General features: G+C 40.3%; 1 protein-coding gene across 11 annotated transcripts in view; it reads right to left on the bottom strand.

Annotated features, from left to right (window-relative positions):
* Positions 1–540: 540 nt before the first annotated feature.
* FARS2 (phenylalanyl-tRNA synthetase 2, mitochondrial) overlaps positions 541–21020 on the bottom strand; it is a 265754-nt gene continuing 245274 nt past the window's right edge. For all 11 annotated transcript variants that reach the window (XM_026069802.1, XM_026069815.1, XM_026069804.1 and 8 more), the window contains one exon: positions 541–873. In XM_026069802.1, coding sequence (XP_025925587.1) covers positions 735–873 — 139 coding nt within the window. In that variant the 3' untranslated portion in view covers positions 541–734. The remainder of the gene's footprint in view (positions 874–21020) is intronic.

Here is a 21020-nt window from a genome sequence, read left to right as displayed (position 1 = left end):
AGGAAAATTGAAACAAGGAAGCTGCTCACCTGGGGAATGCACACAGCTTAGAGCGCCATGGTAAGAGGCGCTGTTCAGCTCTGTGGGAGTAGGGGATCCAACAGGAAAGACACATCCAACAGTCCAGCATTTGAAGACAGCTGAGCCCCAGACCATGCTGGCTCCTTCTCTGTAGCAGAAGAAAGCAAAACCCAGAGGCTCTAAAGGTAAGAGAGCCAAACTTTGCAAGGCGTATTTCCTGGAAGGTTTCTTGAAGCAAAACATGCCATTTCTTATTAAAAAAAGAAGAAGGGAGGGAAGGATGAAATAACTTTTCTTCCCTGAGCTAAGTTGTGTCTCTGTTTTGCTTCACTTGTTACATGAACAGAAGATCCTGTCAACACAGAAATAATGCCAAGTATTTACAGTTTAATGGAACCCAGGGACCAATTAACAACACAGAAAAACCACCAGGAGTGAACTTCTTATTGTAACAGGAGGGAAATCTTACATTACTGCTTTTCCCCCCTTTCTTAAAATAAAGCACCAGCACTTTGTCAATGATTTCTCAATAGTAATTTTATTATTTGGAAGTTCTACCATTGCCCATTTATCAATTGGTTTCCACGTGTTAGGCTCAGTCACAAAACCCTTCTCTTTCCTTGTCACCTCACCCCCCCAAAAAAAGACAAAAGAAAAAAAGAAAAAAGAAAGAAAGAAAAAGCTAATGACATTAGGGTTTCAGATCAGGGATGCTAGAATCTGCCCTCAACCCCAAGTTCTCGAACTGCTGATTCTTCAATAGCTTGATGGATGTCATGCACCTCATCCTGAGTTAAAGTCCTTTCCGGGTGACGGTAAATGATACGGTAGCAATGGCTGACCTTCTTCGTCCTACAAAATATAAACCAAAAGAGGGCTTATAAATACACTTGCCTACCCATGCAAATTCATGAGGCCAAATACCTACCCTTTGGACCATTTTTTATTTGCTGTCTAATTTTGTTCCTGTTGGTTGAAAATCATCTAAATGCTAAACACATAGTCTGGAGAGGTGGGACTGAATTTTAATCTTGGCAGAGAGCTTCCCTGAAATTCACCTTATAACCCAGCTTGTTTCTGCTGTAGGTCATTCTCTATTTCCCTATGCCACTCTCTGCCAGATCCTCACATTGAAACAAAAACCTTTGAGAGAAATTACTGGGCCTACTGTATTAAAATGCTTCTCACAACAGGACACAGGCCAGTTCTGTGTCACTGACTCTCTACTAGGAAGTCAAGGTAGAAAAAAATATGAGTGAAAGGATTACCTGTATCACAGGCAAGGCTGACAAAGAGCAAGGCTGTGCAGGTACCACCAGCAAGCTCTGTATGAGTTAACTTCACATGAGCACAGCTGTGCGTTAGCATCTTACCAGAGTAAACAAGCCCAGGAGGAGGGCTTTGCTACCACGGCTGAACTGCTGCTGACACCACAACTCTCTCATTTTGGTGCTAATGTGGCTATCTCTAGGGAGCACTGTGCACATGCACCCCTCTTGGACCAGTGAGGACCAGCAGTGACAGACATAAGGAAAACACGTCATAAGCTCTGAGCACTAAAAAGTAATGATGTTGTTAGCTAACGGGAGGCATCTCACAAGCTTCGCCATCCAGTCTCCAGCCTGGAGGAGGAGACACTCAACTTCTGCTGAAAACACAGCTGTAAAACAGATCAAAACATTTATTTTTCAGTTCAGGTGACTATTTTCCTGTCATTAGAAAGGAGAAACAAGGACAAAATGCATCTGAAGTCTCCATTTGTGGGAAAAGGACACAGAATGATGCTGACATTCATATCTGAAGCAGAAAATGAAATGGCAGCTCCTTCGCAGTGCTTCTGGCACTGACGTGTTCCACAGCTGAGGTGCAGCACACTGAAACATGTAACAGATTTGTGGAGGTACTCTGGTGTGTTGATAAGAAACCTGCTTCTCCACCAGTGTGCTGTGAGGTGGGGCAGTGGCCTGAAACCCCTGCAGAGCTGTTGAGGAGAACATTCTTGTCAAAGTGACCAGAAATGCAACTGCCACCATTATGTACCATAAAGGTGGCCCAGCAACACAGGGGAAGTCCAGCAAACTCGGGAAGAAACAAGGCGAGACATGACAGCAGGCCCATCTGTCAAAATTTCTTGCCTCTTGCTGTGAAAAGGAAAAGGCAAAAGATGAATGGAAGAGGAATAGTGAAGAGGGGTGTGATGAGTGAAACACTAAGACCAACAGAGTGACAGAAAAGAAAAAAGTAATTAAGAGTTGTTGAGTTAGCCAAAGAAGACAGGTTAATGTAAAACAAGGAGCAAAACAATAAGCTGACTAAGAGAGCATAAAATCCTCATGAAAGAGAAAGAAGGGCATTTGAGAGACTTGCTGTCTTGCTCTCCATCAAAAAGATGCTGGAGTACATAGCTCCTGTAAGAAAGAGGAATTTCTACAACTGCTGCACTCGTATTACTGAATTTAAATACTTGGCAGTTGTAGTATCCTTTTTATTTTTAGTTTCAGATGGAACCCACACAGCTTCTGCTTTCAAAGGTAACCACTCACTTCAGTGAAAGCAGGAGAATCTGAGGGGAAAAATAAAGGGAAACTGGAGATCAAGTACTAGACAGAAGGATCTCCCAGACTAGCAGAACTTTGCATTTAATGACGCACAAAAGTATTCAGCAAGCTTCAGGTCATGCCTCTCCTGGAAACTGTTTTGTGTGAGAAATTAGGTTTATTATAACTATTTGATTAAAACTGAGGCCGTATGTATATTTCAGATGTGCTCATACACACAGATAACTCTCAAGATACTCATCTCAACATCAAATCCTTCTAGAAACAAGGCACTGATAATTTTTATCTCCGTCAAGCTATCTCGTATCAACTTTGTCCTACCCAGCCTGGATGGGAAGCTTGCCTTGCTCCCACTGGCAGTTTACAACAAAAAGGTTATTTCAAATTAAACTGTACTTCCTTTTTTGTGTGCTTTGAAGACAAAGTGAGTTACATCTGACTGGTATAAGAAAGGGCAAACTGCATTTCAAAATATGTTAGCTGACCACAGTTAACTGCTAGAAACTAGGTAAGTGCTTCCACTGGGTACAGGATAAATGTTGTAGAAAAGCGTATGTTCAAGAAAAGAGGGGGAGGTGTAACTGCAGAGAAGGTGTTGCTCCGCTGGCCAGCTCTGCTCCACCTCTGCAAAGCAGCTGAGAGGGCAGATCTGAGAGAAGCAAGTAAATGCAATAACAAAGGTTTTGGCCTGATGCAACACTGTGAGTGAAAGTTGAATAAAAGAGAGGGATAATTATTCGGGGCTCAACAGAAACAATTTTCAAAAACAGGCTGACGAATACCATTACAGCCGTTAGTACTGCAGCTTTTATGGTGTTATAGCAACCCACTTGAACAAAAAACATTTGCAAACTGGTTTGGCTGAAAATCTCTTTAGAAGTGGTGCAAGCACAGGCCTGGTCCTGACGTCTTGAATATTCTGGGAACATATCCACAGTGGAAATCCCATTAACACCATTTTACGTGATGTAAACACAAGTTTGCTTAATGTATTTAAGCTGTGGTAGGGGTAGCTACAATACTGTTTTTTCCACTGGTGATGGCTAATTCAAGGCAATGATTTTTCTAGACTCAGGTGTTTATGTACCCCCCTCCCTCCATCCTAGTGGGAAGCTCATTCATGAAACAGACTAATTAAACAGGTCAGAAGACGACTCAGTAGTTTCTTGTGGGCATTGCGGAAAAACAGTATTGTTACGAGGCATTTTAATTAGGAAAGGCTAGAGGTCTTATGAAGCAGCACTGGACTGCTCCGTAAGCTGCTTCTGTTAGCTGCAGCTGAAGTTAAGCATTGGTGTGGGAGAAGTAAAACAGGGATAGCATTAAATGCATTTACTGTAATTTTAATTACAGCCAAGCAATGATGTAACTATTAATATACATTGCTGGCAACACATCACTTGTATGGCTGGTATACTACACTTTTCTCCCATCACTTTAGCTAGCATTATTCGCAAGTTTGTTACTAATTAGAGAGAAGGAATATAACAGTTTAATGATATTTCAATAAAAGACACATACGAAGCTTCAGAAAACTTAATCACTGTTTCCAGAGTAGTGTCAGATAATTTTTCAAGGCAGATAGATAGGCAAAACTACTTCTTGGCTCTTTTCCCCCTTAACATCTGGGTGGCTCCTTCCCCTGCCCAGTAAAATACTAAGGCTGCAATTCATCATTGCCATCAGCTGCAACTGGAAACMATTATTATCAGCAAATAATAAAATAATAAACGTTTGCCGCTTTCCTTTCTTGCTCTCCTTTCTTTCTGTGAGGACACACAGAGGGTTTGTCTACCTTGCAGATGGCTCTGCTAATGCATAAGGAACTCTCCCCTGCATGTCACGCTGCAGCCTGGCAATACAGAAACAGTAGCTCTCTGTCTTGAACAGCAGCAGATTTGAAGCCGAAACCTAGAACAGCAGTTTCACCAGGTAAACAAAAGGGGAAGCTTAACACTGAGTGCAGAGGACTTTATTTACCTAAACTGCCCTCCAGACAAATTGCATGTGGTTTACAGTCACGCAGACTCCTTCTCTTTCCATTAGGCTTTAGCTGACCTTAGTGTCACAGTCTCCTCTACACCAGCCTGCAGCTTTCAGGTAGCAAAACACAGCAAATACAGCAAGGCACAGCTCAAATAAAAGTAGCAGGAAGATAGTGATGCATTCTGATGCCATGAGAGGAAATGAGGATGCAGTCAATGAACAAACACTGAAGCACAATAATGCCTAATATTCTTTCACGTGTTTTTTGGAGGAAGCAGCTTTGCGTCATGATTTTCAGGAACTGGCACACAGCCTCCTCCATGTGCTTGAGAACTGCTCACTGCCAGGTCAGGTTCACTGCATGGGGCCAACCTGAAGGTCAGTGTATATGTTTCAATATTTCAGCCTAATATCTGAGCACAGCAAGAAGCCGAGGGGCCTGAATCTTCCACTAGTCTAATAAAATGAACATGAAAGCAACCTGACACTGGAATCAGGGCTAGAATGAAAGGATATGTTAGGCAATGAAAATTAATACCTGTATGTCAGATTTCCCTGCACAGAAGTCTGCTTAAGGATGTTTTAAATATAAATTGGCTAGAAAGCTGATCCCAGATGCTATCAACAGCAAAACATCTAAAAATATAGCCACGGGGGAACCTGTCTCAGTGATTAGATAAAAGTAAGACATGGGTCATTTCATACCCAAGATGTTGCCTACAGAATAAATGCCTGGTATTGGCATTTGTCTTTTCTATATGTAGTAGTTGAGAATAAGAATGAGAAGTTGTCCATTCAAAACTTGAAGAGGGAGATAAAAGGGCAGTGGTGAGTTGAAAAAACAAAACAAAACAAAACCTTTTTAACTGTGTTCTACTTTCCATCTGTCTTAAAGCCTAGAGACTTCTGTATGGAGGTTACTACTGCTCTTATCTGCCTGAAGATTATAGAGACTCAGACATTTTTCTAGGAAGTTGCATTTACTTTGAGGAATAGAAGAGTAAAGATGACAATCTCCCACAGCATCAAGAAGCAAAAAAGAGTACTCTCTCTTCTGCACTCTAAGCAATTTACTAAGCAGTGCTACTCACCATCATTTCTATGTTTCTCCCCTTCCTAAGCAATACTATTTATAATGAAAGATCTACACACACATAGTAATACAAGTATTCAAGATTCTTTTCTCTGTGTCAATGAGGTTCTTCTGGGGTCTTCCAATTCCTGCCGCAGCAGTTTGTATCCTATATCCCAAAGAAAGATTCATCATGTAATTACCCCACATAAACCTTCCCACAGTATATAATGACCGTTACATGTTACAGAGAGACCAGGTCATGCTCTGAGTATGCATGGAATGCAATAGACCTTAGAGAAGAGAAAGGCACCCTTTTTTTGCAAGTGTCCTTCAGCGGAGGTTGATGCACAGGAAACCAAGAGTCTCCTGTTTCCAGCAATATAATTGCTGAAACTATGCAGAGAGCACAGCTTTGGCTTTACCTTGTGGCTCATACAGTTCCAGAAGGATTCATGTTGTAAGCTGGGATGGGGAGAAATAATAAACTGCAAGAATATCAAACATGTAGATGGGTATTCTCATCTTATCTTTGTTTTCTTTCAGACCGGGAGTCTGACTTCTTTTGGAACAGGAAAAACAGCTTGAGTTAGGGCAGGTAAAACTACACTGAGCTCTCCCAGCCAGGAATATGATGTTCAACCCCTAGTGACACCAGAGGGAAACCCTACTGACTTCCTTCAAAAACAAGAAAGCCATCCGAAGCTGAATGTGTAGCCATATCTGCCTGTATTTCCACATGGTAGTTTGCAACAAGGCTAATGAGAGTATTTAGATACCCAATTCAGACACATCCACTTATGTTTTTGCCTGAAATCTATGGGAAGGGAGACCTCCACAATGCTTGGCAGATCTTGGCGCCAGCACTTGCAGGAAAACAGCCCTTTCACTCGGCTAAGCACTCTGAAGAATCTATCCAGCCAAAGCTTCTCTCTCCATTCACTTTATTCTTGCTTCTTCACATTCCTGTCTTAAAAAGACAGCAAAGACCTCAGCATCTAACACTACAGCGAAGAGATAATTACCTTTTCCTTTTCGTTTCATGCTTTCAAACCACATCCACCACTATTATAGTAGGTGCAACTACTAAATGTCATACTATAAATTTTAAATTGACAAATAGTGCTCTTTGCTAGGAACCACATCACGGAAAATGGCAAAAGGCTTGTGCTATATACTATACTGTCAATGGCAAATAATTCAATTACCATGGTGATATGCATGTAGAATATAGCAGTAATTCTCTGAACAAAGGCCTTACCCAAAGATGAGTTCTCATCAGTCCTTTCAAATGCTAATACCCCATTTCTCTGGAAGAGTGCATTGTACCCAAGAGCGTATTTTGAAAAATGGACATGTTTTTGTTTTAGGTGATTTTTATGCTAGTGAAAGGCACTAGATCAGCTCCAGAAGAAAGAAATATTTCAAACTCACAGAAAGCAGGGAAAGGACATCGCTTTTTCAGCTGTCACCTGGCAGAAGGATGGTTCAGTTTCAAAGGCAGTTGAGATCAGCATAACCATGTTGAGGATGTCAACATTATTTGACCATTGTGGGTTTTTTTCAGTTTTGATTTTAAAAGAGATGCATGTTCAATGACACAGATTTGGACTGAAAAGATTTATTTCACAGACTTGAGACAGTAATGGACTTCTTGTTCCCTTCCAATTGGCCTTGGTGAAATCTGTATCTGATTACCAAACCCTGAACTTGCTTGGCCTTTTCATTCTATCTTTCTTTAATATTAATTCTTTTTTAAGCTTATCTCTTAATTTAGAAGAAAAAGTCAAAATTCTGTTATTAGCCAGGTTACTGAGAGAGATAAAGAGAATGGTATGGGATGCAGTAACACCTTTGTAGTTAAGATAATGAAAGCTAGATGAATAATGTAAGTGCTCTGAAACTTTTTAGCTTTTCAGTCACTGTAACACTTTTAAGTAGCCATAAATAAGCCATTGTTTAGTATCTGAACATTTTGAATTGGTTAGAAAGTTTTGACCGTGACTTTCCTTTTTAACCTAAATCTATCACCTTCCATGCTGGAAGAGATACAAGCAGATCTGTAATATACTGAAAAATTCTTCGCAAGTAAGTATCACTCAGAGGAGAAAGTCTCTTGGCTGCTAGATGTACTCACAAAAGTTTAGTTAAACAATTCAACCTAATTTCTGTGCTTTGGCCCAGCACTTCAGCCCCTAACTGCCTTTTCTCATTTCAACAGATCACCTTGGTTTGTTGATAAATACCAGCAAAAGAAAAATTAATGTGAGTGGTGTAGGGTTCTTTTCCACTAGCTACCAAGCAGAAGCAACACAGATCAAGTTACGCAAAAAAAGAAAGAATATTTCCCTTGTGCACTGTTACAATCATCTCAGGAACCAGTCAATAACACAACCAACCCATCTCAGATCCAAGCACTTTCCATTAAAGAGCTCTTAAAACTCACAGCATCAAAAGTAATGGAATCCCTTACATTCAAGTAATGATGAAATATCATTAGTGTGAAGAATAAGGAAAAAAATACCATTCTCCATCATACCAAAAGAAAATCTGAAGTCCCCACAGGATTATGAGCTGACTGTGACACAGACTTCTGTCATCATAGAAAGCCAATATAAAATTGCAAAGACTTGAAGTTTGGCTCTTTTGGTCTGTTTGTTTTTGTTTTTTATACAAGTCATTGATTCCTTGAAGAAGGCAACCATCAGTCATTCTAAAGCAGATATGGAACCAGTTCTCAAAAGGACAGGTTCCAGCATCAGTGCTGACTGCTCAGTCTTCTCCAGTCTCCCTCTCTTTGGGAAAAACATTTGTCAAGCACAGATGACAGATTCCAATATCTGACCTATGCCAATATTTAGGAATCCATTGCACATAGATTCAAACATGGATATGGCTGAGAGATGTCCCTCTTGTAAGACGACCTTTGCTCTCTCAAATCGCACTGGCCCTCTTCAATTCCTAAGGGCTCACCACTCAGTTAGTGAGTCTGTTCAAAATTGTGATCTAAATCTAGGAAGATTCAAGAGCAGGCTAGAGGCTGAGTATCTTTGAGAATTGCCTTGCTGTCAGCATAGTGACCCTGGAGCACTCTTCATGCCAGACAGTTGCAACATTATGCACTTTTAATAGGAAGAGCCTCTCAACTTACTGAGGCTGAGGCTTTCAGGAATAAAAGAAAGTCTTGCAGTGGGGCATGCACACAACGATCAGAATCTGTGCAAGCCTGCAAGGCTCAGAATATGATACAAGAACCTACTTTTCCTTCAGGGTTCTCGCTATGATAGATATATGGACTGTGTAGGTGGAATAAAGACAGGAAAAAGCAAACTTTCCAACATAAATACACATGTACAAAATCCACTGAAATAACTACCAACCACTGCAGTAGCAAACAGGAAAAGGTTGGTAAAATATTTGGGAAACTTAATTATGTGCTAAACATAGAAAAATAATTGGATGCTGAAAGTGAGAGAGAAAAAGTGATGGTCTCAGCATCACACAAGACAGAATACCTGTTTCTGTGTACAGCTGAGTTTTATTTAGCTTCACTTTCCCTAGGTTTGACTGAAAATGCTCAATTTAAAATGCTGTTCAATGTCTAATCACATTTTCACCAAAAAAAATGGACAAGGATTACTAGAGGCAATATTTTTTGTTACTTTTTGTTTAAAATTTGACCACTACAGGCTCAAATATTTGCCAAGTCAGCAAACAAAAAACCCCCAAATAATTGGTTTTCGGTATTGTGTCTCATGAGAACTTATCTCCAGTCTCCTTGATTTTTTTTCCTTGTGTAGTTCAGAACCTATGGCAAGACTACAATTCCCATGAGATGCCAAGGACAAAAATTTCCACGGTGCATCACCTCCCCTCTCTAGAAAAGAAACTTGGCTGACATGGCTCAAGAGGAATCATACTGTGGAGAACAGAAGCATGCAGTACCTGAAAGTCCTGGCAGCAGAAGTATTTTGACTACTAGCCAGCAAATAAGATCAAATTTTCACAAGAAGCTTTACATTTTCAATGAGAAAAAACACAACCAATCAACACATTTTTTATCAGGTCTGGATCTTTCACCTGTTCTACATTTCTCTGGACCTCCTAAATCTCAGGTAATTTAAAGGGAGTATGAGGGAGCTGTGGCAACATTAGGCGTCATGGATTTCTGGCAGAACTTCATGGCTTAGACAAGATACCCTGTTCACAACCCTTAGTGCCCTTTCAGTGCAGCTGGCTAGTGCTGAATATTGTGAATAATGCAATAAAGGGAGTCACACAAATTTTTTGGTTTCCCAGTGCATATAAAAGTTATGTTTACACTATACTGTAGTCTACCAAGTGTGCAATAGCACTATGTCTAAAAAAACAATGTATATACCTTAAATAAAAAATACTTTATTGCTAAAAAAATGCTAACCATCATCTGAGCCTTCAGCGAGTCGTAATCTCTTTGCTGATGGAGGGTCTTGCCTCGATGTTGATGGTTGCTGACTGATCAGGGTGGTAGTTGCTGAAGGCTGGGGTGGCTGGGGCAATTTCTTAAAATAAGACAGCAATGAAGTTTGCTGCATCAATTGACTCTTCCTTTCACGAAGGATTTCTCKGTRGCATGTGATGCTGTTTGATAGCATTTCACCCACAATGGAACTTCTTTCAAAATTGGAGTCAATCCTCTCAAACCCTGCCACTGCTTTATCAACTAAGTTTATGTAATATTCTAAATCCTTTGTTGTCATTTCAACAATGTTCACAGCATCTTCACCAGGAGTAGATTCCATCTCAAGAAACTACTTTCTTTGTTCATCTCCTCATCCATTAAAGTTTTACCATGAGATTGTAGCAATTCAGTCACACCTTCAGGCTCCACTTCTAATTCTAGTTCTCTTGCTATTTCCACCACATCTGCAGTTACTTCCTCCACTGAAGTCTTGAACCCCTCCAAGCCATCCATGAGGGTTGGAATCAGCTTCTTCCAAACTCCTGTTAATGTTGATATTTTGACCTCCTCCCATGAATCATGAATGTTCTTAATGGCACCTAGAATGGTGAATCCTCTCCAGAAGGTTTTCAATTTACTTTGCCCAGATCCATCAGAGGAATCACTATCTATGGCAGCTATAGCCTACGAAATATATTTCTTAAATAATAAGACTTGAAAGTCAAAATTACTCCTTGATCCATGGGCTGCAGAATGGATGTTGTGTTAGCAGGCATGACAACAACATTAATCTCGTTGTACATCTCCATCAGAGCTCTTGGGTGACCAGGTGCATTGTCAATGAGCAGTAACATTTTGAAAGGAATCTTTTTTTCTGAGCAGTAGGTCTCAACAGTGGGCTTAAAATATTCAGTAATCCATGTTGTAAACAGATGCGCTGTCATCCAGGCTTTGTTGTTCCATTTATAGAGCACAGGCAAAGTAGATTGAGCATAATTCTTAAGGGGCCTAGGAATTTCAGAATGGTAAATGAGCATTGGCTTCAGCTTAAAGTCACCAGCTGCATTAGCCCCTAACAAGAGAGTCAGCCTGTCCTTTGAAGCTTTGAAGCCAGGCATGGACTTTTCCTCTCTAGCTATGAAAGTCCTAGATGGCATCTCTTTCCAATAGAAGGCTGTTTTGYCTGCATTGAAAATCAGTTGTTTAGTGTAGCCACCTTCATCAATTATTGTAGCTAGATCTTCTGGATAACTTGCTGCAGCTTCTGCATCAGCACTTGATGCTTCACCTTGCACTTTTATGTTCTGGAGACGGCTTCTTTCCTTAAACCTCCTGAACCAACCTCTGCTAGCTTCAAACTTTTCTTCTGCAGCTTCCTCACCTCTCTCAGCCTTCATAGAGTTGAAGAGAGTTAGGGCCTTGCTCTGGATTAGGCTTTGGTTTAAGGGAATGTTGTGGCTGGTTTGATCTATCCAGACCACTAAAACTTTCTCCATATCAGCAATAAGGCTGTTTCGCTTTCTTATCATTCGTGTGTTCACGGGAGTAGCACTTTGAATTTCCTTCAAGAACTTTTCCTTTGCATTCACAACTTGGCTGTTTGGTGCAGGAGGCCCAGCTTTCAGCCTCTCTCAGCTTTCGACATGCCTTCCTCGCTAAGCTTCATCATTTCTAGCTTTTGATTTAAAGTGAGAGACGTGCGACTCTTCCTTTCACTTGAACACTTAGAGGCCATTGCAGGGTTATTAATTGCCCTAGTTTCAATATTGTTGTGTCTCAGGGAATAGGGAGGCCTGAGGAGAAGGAGAGAGATGGGGGAACAGCGCGTTGGTGGAGCAGTCAGAATACACACAACATTTATCAATTAAGTTCACCATCTTATATGGGCACGGTTCATGGTGTCCCAAAACAATTACAAYAGTAACACCAAAGATCACTGATCACAGATCACCATAACAGATATAATAATAATGAAAAAGTTTGAAATATTGCAAGAATTACCAAAATGTGACACAGAGACATGAAGTGAGCACATGCTGTTGGAAAAATGGCGCTGAYAGACTTCCTCGACASAGGGTTGCCACAAACCTTCAATTTGTAAAAAACGCAGTATCTGCAAAGCACAATAAAGCAAAGCGCAATAAAACAAGGTATGCCTGTATATTTACCTCCTTCTGAGCTGCAGCAGGCAAATAAGAGGAAAGAAAAGGGTTTGGTCTTGTTTCTGTCAAACAGCAATATTAATGATTCCATCACTGGTCATTAGTTACAACAGTGTTCCTCAAAAGTTTCCAACCACTGGCAACTGAAATGCAATCTGGAAGCTCTAAGAATGACAACCTATCTCAGTAATCTGAACAAATCCAACACGAGAGGTGAATTTGGACTCTTTCAAATGCTATCTAAAAAATTTATATTAAAAATGTGAAGTGTGATATGTTTTCAGTCCTTCTGAGTGAAGGATCAAAGAAAAGAAGTATAAATATTTAGTAGCTTTTTTCCCCCCAACTACATGTTAATGCTAAAGGCTACAAAAAGTATTACTAAAAATAACTGCTGTCAAATTAAAACACGTTTCATAATGGAATAGAAAGGGAATTTATAAGAGAATTTAAAACAATTCATTCTCCTAAGAAATCAGGATGGGAGTGACAGGAGGTTCAGAAGTATCTCCACTGAGCGCAAGCAGATTTCAGGGTCTACAAAGTTAGGCAACAGACAAGTGCACAGGAAGGACTGAATAGTGTTTTAGGTACTTGTGTAGATTTCATCATTGATATTAATGGTTTAATCCTCACCACATCCAGGAGCTAGGTACAAGTTTAAGTTTTCTTTATATTTCCTAAGAGTTGAGGTAAAGCTAGACAAGGCCATGGACTCCCACAGGTCAAAAGCCTAAATGATTCTTACAAAGTCACACAGCAAATCAACAGAGGGGGTGCTTGAGTAAGTGCAGGCTCAGACCCTTTGAGTTACCTGTCTTTTAAGTTACTTTTCCCATGCACACACACTTTGAGTTGCCCTTTTTTTTCCACAAATGGTACAGCTGCCCCGGAAGCCAAAGAGGATATAGCATGAAAAAGCAAGTCACCCCATATACAATGGACAGCACAGGGAGAAGTGCAGAGCCAACATCAGAAGAGCCAAACGCTTTGTGTTTGGTAAATGACAAACTAATGCCAAATAAGAAGAAAACAGGAAGGGGAGAAGGGGAAAGAGCAGGACGAGATGAGTTAGCAGGAGCATAGAAGAAAGAAGGGACTTACAAGTTGACAGCAGGGGTTAAAAGAAATCACTTGTTTTTTTTGTATAAAAGCAACAAATTAAAAGCACTTGCTCCCTGGGCAGTCTGCAGCACTGGAAGGCAACTTAAAAACATTCATATTTGTGTGTGCAGATACAGGGGGTTTCTCAACAGGCCAGCTTACAGTATCTGTTAAACCTAATGGAAATTCTGCAGCCATTCGCACAATCAAGTGTTGTTTACTATCTCCTTCCACTCCATACATTATTTTTCTCTCAGAATTGGCAGGTTTTATGAGCCTTAATCAGGCTAACTGGATTTGCTTTGGAGATACAGAAATTCCCCACTTTCCCTCCCTGAGGGTAATTTGGTTCCACACAGACAGTCACAAGAAACCTGTTCTTATTGCTTTTCTGATAGTTGCTTCCTTGGGAAGACAACTCAGAAAAAGTCCTCCAAGTAAGGACTACTACTGGCCAGCAGATTAAATTGCTGTTAACACAGGAAAACTCTGTCTCCCTTTTAAACATTTCTCTTGCTGGATCCCATTTACATGGATACACAATAATACAAGACAAAGAGCCTGTGTCTTGTAGATGAGGCTTGCCTGGTTGTTTTGAATATAACAATGGGAGAAATGTCACAGCTCCATTGAAACTTATCAAATGATGCCAACATATAGCCACCAGGTGCACTGGTCAGAACTTTTAAAGCTGTCAAAATGGGCATTAGTTTGGAAAACTCGAAGTGCCACATCTGGCGTTCTATATCATCAATGTTATGTCTACTCTCTATGAAAAGCCAAATGCAAAGAAAAATGAGTGTGATAGGATGTATGTATAGTGAATATTTCTTCCAATAAGATGATAGGAGCATCACATGTGATAAAATAACTTCACCACTTGGCACGAAGTCTGAAAGATCAGGGCACAAAATGAGGTGCAACTGACATCAAGAATAACAAGAAGTCATTCTGTGAAATTATTGGTCTGCTACTCAAAAAAAGAAAGAAAGCTATTGATATATTACAGTAGGAATATCAAAATACCATTTTTGCTAAGATTTTACTAAAAAAGGCTGACCGACCCTCTGACTAGCAGGAATTAATACCAGCAAAGAAGGTATCAGCCTTGATAAAGAAGATCTCAGCCTTGAATGGGGAATACACAGTAAGCACTAGAGTAAATCAAATGTTTTCAGATTGTCCAAATCTGATGAACTTTGCCCTAAGATACTTTAAAACCAGGGAAAGAAATCTCAGAGCAGTTATCTTTGAGGGTTCATGGAGGACAAGTAAGGTATCAAATGTTCAGAAAAGGCCAACATAGTACTTATTTTTGAAAATGAAAAAAAAAAAAGTAGGAAGCCAGGGGAGCTATAGACCAGTTGTCTTTACTTCAAATTCCTGGAAAGACTCTAGCACAGATAACCAAACCACTTGTAAGCACACAAAGGAAATAAAAAAGACAAAAAACAGAAAACATGGAAGTGTCAAGAGCAAATCTGGCCAAAGCTAACTAATTGCCCTCTGTAAAAGGGTAACAGGCTTGTGGATCAATAAACAGCAAGAAGGAGAACACATTGGGGGTGGCAGGTGCATGTGTAGGAATGTGTGTGTGTGTGGCATATATCTTGACAGTCTCTTAAACCAGATAAGAAAAAAATGGTTTAGAATCAACATTCCACAAAACATGGATTCATTGGCAGTTGCAAGAAGTTTCAGTCAAGATTAGAAAATGTTAGGAAATATTTAAGATTTTTCAAAGTTACAACAAAAAGTAGAAAAAGAAGAAAAATATTCAATCCAAATCCATAAAATGAGATAGCACAAAATTTGTTTTCCTAAATGTTTCACCTTGGAATTCCACCCATTCAGGGAGCTGCATGAAGGTAAATGAGAAAAACTGGTGGCCAATATGAAGCTACTAAAACATGATGTCCCAAATGGCTGGAGCAGCTGCCAATAATTTGTTGCTTCTGCAAGCAGTTATCAGTAGTTCAGAGCCAAATCAAAAGGATGCTTCTTGTAAGGGTCTTCATCCTGGCTCCAGTATGATAGAATATTTTCATTAACGGAATAAGTGACGCAGCAGAAGTATGTTTGTTAACTGGCAAATTACACTAAGCTGGGTAAGTATAACACTAAGACAGTAAGTATAACTGAGGACAGGATTAGAATTTGGAACAATCCTGACAAACTGGAAAAGTTAAAGAATACAATTCTACCAGCATAAGTGCAAGTGTCTATATTTAGCCAGGAATAATCAGCTTCACAAACAGAGGATGGGGAACAACTGGATGGATAGGAGTTTTACACAAAGGATTTAGGGACCACCCAGACTCATAAGCTGAAGGTGAATCAGTGATGTGCTGCTTTAAAATAAGCAAATGCCATTCTGTGATGAACTGCAGGAGTACAGCCTGAGTGACATCATTCCACTCTGCTCAGCACTGCTATTAGCTCAGCTGAAGTACGCTCTCCAGTTTTGGGCTTCATACCTCAAGAAAGATGTGAAGCAACTGAAAGCATACCAGTGAGGAGCAATGAGAATGAGCGGATGTCTAGATAACATGAATTATGAGAAAAGACTGAAAGAACACAGGTTGCTCTGCCTAAAGAAGAGAGAGCATGAAAACATCCTTCAAATACATATAATGCTGCTGCAGGGAATTAGGTAATAATGCTGTTCATCAACATTCACATGGAGCAGGAGAAGAAAGTAATGAGCTCAGATTGCAGCAGGGTACATACAGTGAGAAAGCAGGAAAAATCTTGACAGTGATAAGGATACTGAAGCCCTGGAACAATTTGCTTCGAAAGGCGGTGGAGTCCCCATCACTGCAGATCTTGAAGGACTGGTTATACAAGTGTCTGTCAGGAATGCCGTAAGTAGAGCTGGTCCTATTTTGGAGTGGGAGGATGAACTAGGTGGCAGTATTCTTCAATTCTTTAGCATAAAATAATGCAATGGTCTTTAAAATGCAGGAAGTGACTTGAGTAGCAAAGATAGTTCATTGTAGCTCCAGCTGAGTGCCCATAAAACTACACATCATGTATCTGTTTATCCCCTTGCATTAAAATGAGATGGGGGAAAAAAGCCCAGTTCAGGAAACTGAGCAGGTAAGAAACACAAACTATTGCTGCTATATTTGGCAAAAGAGCTCTGTGTTAACCCTACATTCCCAGGAAATAAAGCAACCAGGGAAAAACTCTTGAAGGGGAACAACTGAGACAGATGGACTGAGAGGGGAGAGAAAGCCACTGGCAATGATGTTACTTACCTCTTTAGGTCAGCAACCCTTTCGTTAGCATTATAAGCCAATCCTGAAATACAGCAGTTAGAAAGGAAAGTGTGGCTGAGTTTACCTTTCAGTGCCTAAAGCCAATAGAAAACCCAGAAAAGTCCACTCTGAAAGACAGTATCCTATAGGGAGAATGTCACTCAGCTGCTTGTCCCCTTTGCTTCAGGGCTGAGAGATGCCTCAGGAAAGCTCTAAGGAACAGCCAGAGAAAAAGCTTCATATCCCTGATGCACTGAACAGAAGCTTTCTTTTTTATGCTCTTCCGAGTTCATATCAAGAACTTAACCCTTTGTTTTCAGCCATCTGAGTTCACTTTTAACCCTAGGCAATCTTAAAATGAGAAGAGCAAAGTCTTTTTTCTGACAGAACAATGTTGCAAACAAGCCTTTTGAACATTGCAACCCAAGGCAGTTTGGGGAAGTCCAGGGTCTAGGCGACATCTGAGATACSAGAAGGCTGGTTGACCCTGAGGAGGACAACAACTCTGAGGATGATGGCCTTTCTCCACAGAAGCTAATTAACTTTATGCCTTGTTGCAAGTAGAGAGACCAAAATGTAGAGAGGAAATGACATGCCCAAGGACATACAGCAGATCAGCTAATCTCATAACAGAAATACACAGAAACGTATCAAATCCCATTTTACAGAACCTTAATGTAGTGCTCTGAATAATCAGCCATGTTTTCCTTGTATTTGTACATGTTATCATGGCTTCCTCATTCTCACTCCCTGTTTGAAGAGACTACTTATTGTGCCTTCTCCCTGCATATACAATAGCTCTAAGAAAGAAGCTCACTTTCATTTTATTTATCCTCACTGCCTTTTACAGTAGAAAATGGGAGGCCACTACTCTGCAACAAACTAAAAATAATCCCATGTACATGTATTAGAGTATGTTTATATAACTGTATGGATACATATATTCATAGCCACTGCTGTAAAGACTACTCTTTTAACCTTAGCAAGTGTGCTTGAACTGGTGAGATCATCACTTTGGAGAAAATCTTGATGTTTACTAAATCTTTGTCAGGGATTAAATGTTGATCTCATAAAAGTTCTATTGCATGTGTGTTCTCTTATTCTTACATGAAATATGAAGTTGCCAAGGAACAAATAAACTATTTATGACTTATGCCTGTACAGTAACGAAAAGTGGCTTAATGGGGGCAGGTACTACTTTAAAAGTAGTGCAGTCTGTTGTTCCCTGAACTGAAGAAGATTCTCTTGAGCAGTGTTTAGGTAGGATACTCTCCTTCCTCCTCTAAAAAAGATCAAATTCTTGACATGATGGCTAAGTCATAGCAGAAAGACTCACACATGCCCCAGAGACTATTGCACCAATCATACATGCCTGCCTTCCTTGTATGTAAATCAGCACAGRTTGTTGCACCTATACAGCAACTATTAGTCCAGCTAGCTAACTGAAATTAGCTCAGATATTTTTACATGGTATTTATTATACATAAGATGCAGTGATTTGGTGGCATGACTTCACACGTTATCATCTCTGCTAGTAGATCTTCGTTCAAGTTATGATACAGAGGTCCTCCTTCTTATTACAGGTAGTCACCTGAACAGCCACCTCGTCCAAGTGTCACCTGCATGTCACACCACTGAGATCAGCAGAGATGGCTTTCTACTTCTCCTAAGTCTTGCAATACACAGCCATGATGGCTGGTGTTATGCAGCAGCAGTACTGCTTTGAAACATACCCAATGTATTGGCATGATCTGTCATTAATACCGCTGAGATAGTTGCAACAACACTCATGCTCCCTTCTGAATCATCTGCATCTGCCATGTCCCTCCACAGCACCCACATGCACAAACTCTTCCCCCCAGCCAGTGACACTACCTCTCTTCAGAGACTACTGAACAAACACAGGTCCTGGATGTATGGATTCAGTGAGGCAATATAGCTCCTTAAAAAAGAACAGATGATGCAGGGAAGTCTGTAGGTGTTAAGGAGGAAGAAGAGGGAGAACACAGTATCCCTGTGCCATTTTGCACCGTGGTCTCTATCAGAAAGACAGTCTGGACAACCCAGTAAAATCAGCTCAGCTGGGGAGTATGAAGTAGAGAAGTAAAGAAAGAGAGAAACCCAAAGTCCCCACTCCTGAAACCCCCACACTTTTCATCTATAGGGTTTAATCAGTATCATGATACTCAAAGATACTGGGATTTTTCTTTAGCATCCATATGAGGAAAAGTCAAAATGAACTCACCCTTCACTAGTACAAACCTACCACAGAAGTGGAAACATTAATCCAAAGGATGGGTTGCATGGGACTTAGATGGTTATAGGACAGCCAAACCACTTCTAAGCACTTCTAAACTGGATTAGAGTTTTCCTACATTGCTATCACATCTACACTGACAGGGTCAAGTTTGGTTTCTTGGATCCAGAGAGAGCTTGATTCTGATTTGATATACCCCACGATACATCACAGAAACTTCACAGGAATGGACTTAATGGAGTGAAAGCAATGTAAGAAACTGAACAAGGCTCAGCATACACCTGCAAAGCCCACGATAAGAACCATAATGTGTTGGATCAGAGCCTTTGAATCTGTTTTTCTCAGCCTAAGTCCATATATATTTTATTTTCCCCCAACATTGGGTGAGTATTTCTGTAGCACATGGGTCAGTCAAGGAAGCTAAGGTTTTGTATTCAGCAACAGTGCTATTTGCACAAATCTTTCTCCTATCCTGTCCGCAGGTGCTCATCCCTGCCTCTCAGATATGTATACTGTGCTGTACCAGCACACCTGTCTGAGTGGCTGCATGTGTGGCGAAGCCCACCTGCAAGCTGATCGGATTGAAAAATAACTAGGTAAAAAAAAAACAAAAAAGCTTTGGTTTCCCAATCTGGTTCACTGAACAGCCATACCAGTAACTGTGCCAATATAGTGCAGAGGGTGGGAACAGGATAAGCCAAGACTTATGCGGCCAAGAGAAATGCATGTGAAATCAGAGGCTAAAATCACAAGTTGGTAATTCAGTGAATCCACATAAGCACTGAAGCACAGCCATCTTTTTTAAGTTCATGTTAAAACTTATTATGTGTCATGTTCAAAATGAGATTTAGAAATCAGGGAAGGAAAAAAGCCCTGCCTGGCTGTCCCAAAATGCTGCTGAGTCCAATCTCCTGACCTATTCCCACTGAAAGCAATGGAATGACATCTCTTTATGCCAACTGAGGATTTAGCTGACACTCTACAAAACAAGAGTGATGGCTCCCTGGGTGGCAGTGTTTTTAAAACTGATCAGCAGAAGCAGCCAGTCAGATCCTCTTCTTAAAATAGATGATACACCATTTAGTTATGAAATGAATGAATGTGTTCAGGAGGGCATGAAAAGAGGTAAGCAAAACAGCTATGAGTGTTCAGCTTCACAATAGTGCAAAATCTTTTGCCACCACTTAAGCTTGAGGTCAATGGTCCAAGCAGACCTTACACGGTGCATAGAGTCCTATGTAAGGCCACTGCTGTAGCATGAATTTCATTCTAGGCAAGCAAAGTTCTCTTTTCTGGCATATGTAACATATCTCTCTTTCCAGGCTCTGTATTTATAAGCTCTCTCAGTATTTCACTGCCTTTGACTACTCCTATATAGTGTGAGACAGCAGTCTGAGCTGACCGTTTGGCTTTCGGATATTAAGACGCAAGGTTGGGTAGAAGGAGGGGGTGGGGGTTCAAGAGAAAGAAAAGCTGTCCCATGAATATTCCCATAATAACTGTGAATCACTCCCTTGATAGAAGGCATGGTTGCCTTTAACAAATCGTTATATACGGAATGTGAGATAATCTAAGTAGGACTGTTACGAAATTTAGCTATGAGATGCTTTGCGTAACGATCTAAAAACCTGCTAACTGGATTCAGTAAGTTGTTGAGTCATTACCATATAAGACTGGGTTGCTTTGAATGGAATATGAAATCCATATGGTTGGAGACATTGAGTGGCTTCCTTTTGATTAGAGAAGATAATGGAAATGAGCATGCATGCACATAGATTTTCAAGAATAAAAAATAATTAAAAATTAATTTGCTACAATTATATAGCATCCACACTAACATTATTTTGTCATTTATCTTTTAATTAAAGTTGTCGTGTGCTTGAGAATTAGCAGGCATGAAATTAGCATGTTCTTTTAATGTTTTGGGAAAAAATACGGTGGTTTCACTGCACTGATATATCTGCTATGAAAATGACTCAAAGTAAAATGAGGACAGGGTAGAAGGATGCTGGGTATTACATGTAAATCACTGATCTTTCACCTCTTAGAACATTTTCACATTCAAACTGAGATGCTAAATGAGTTGAGCTCTTAGCACAAAAAAGAGCAGAGATTACAAAACCACCACCATGGATATAATTCTTTCTGGAGTAACTACT

The sequence above is a fragment of the Apteryx rowi genome, unplaced genomic scaffold (genome assembly GCF_003343035.1).
Source record: "Apteryx rowi isolate R43461 unplaced genomic scaffold, aptRow1 scaffold_3, whole genome shotgun sequence".
Lineage (NCBI taxonomy): Eukaryota > Metazoa > Chordata > Aves > Apterygiformes > Apterygidae > Apteryx > Apteryx rowi.
The sequence above is the reverse complement of the archived record's forward strand: the minus strand, read 5'-3'. Positions and strand labels throughout refer to the sequence as shown.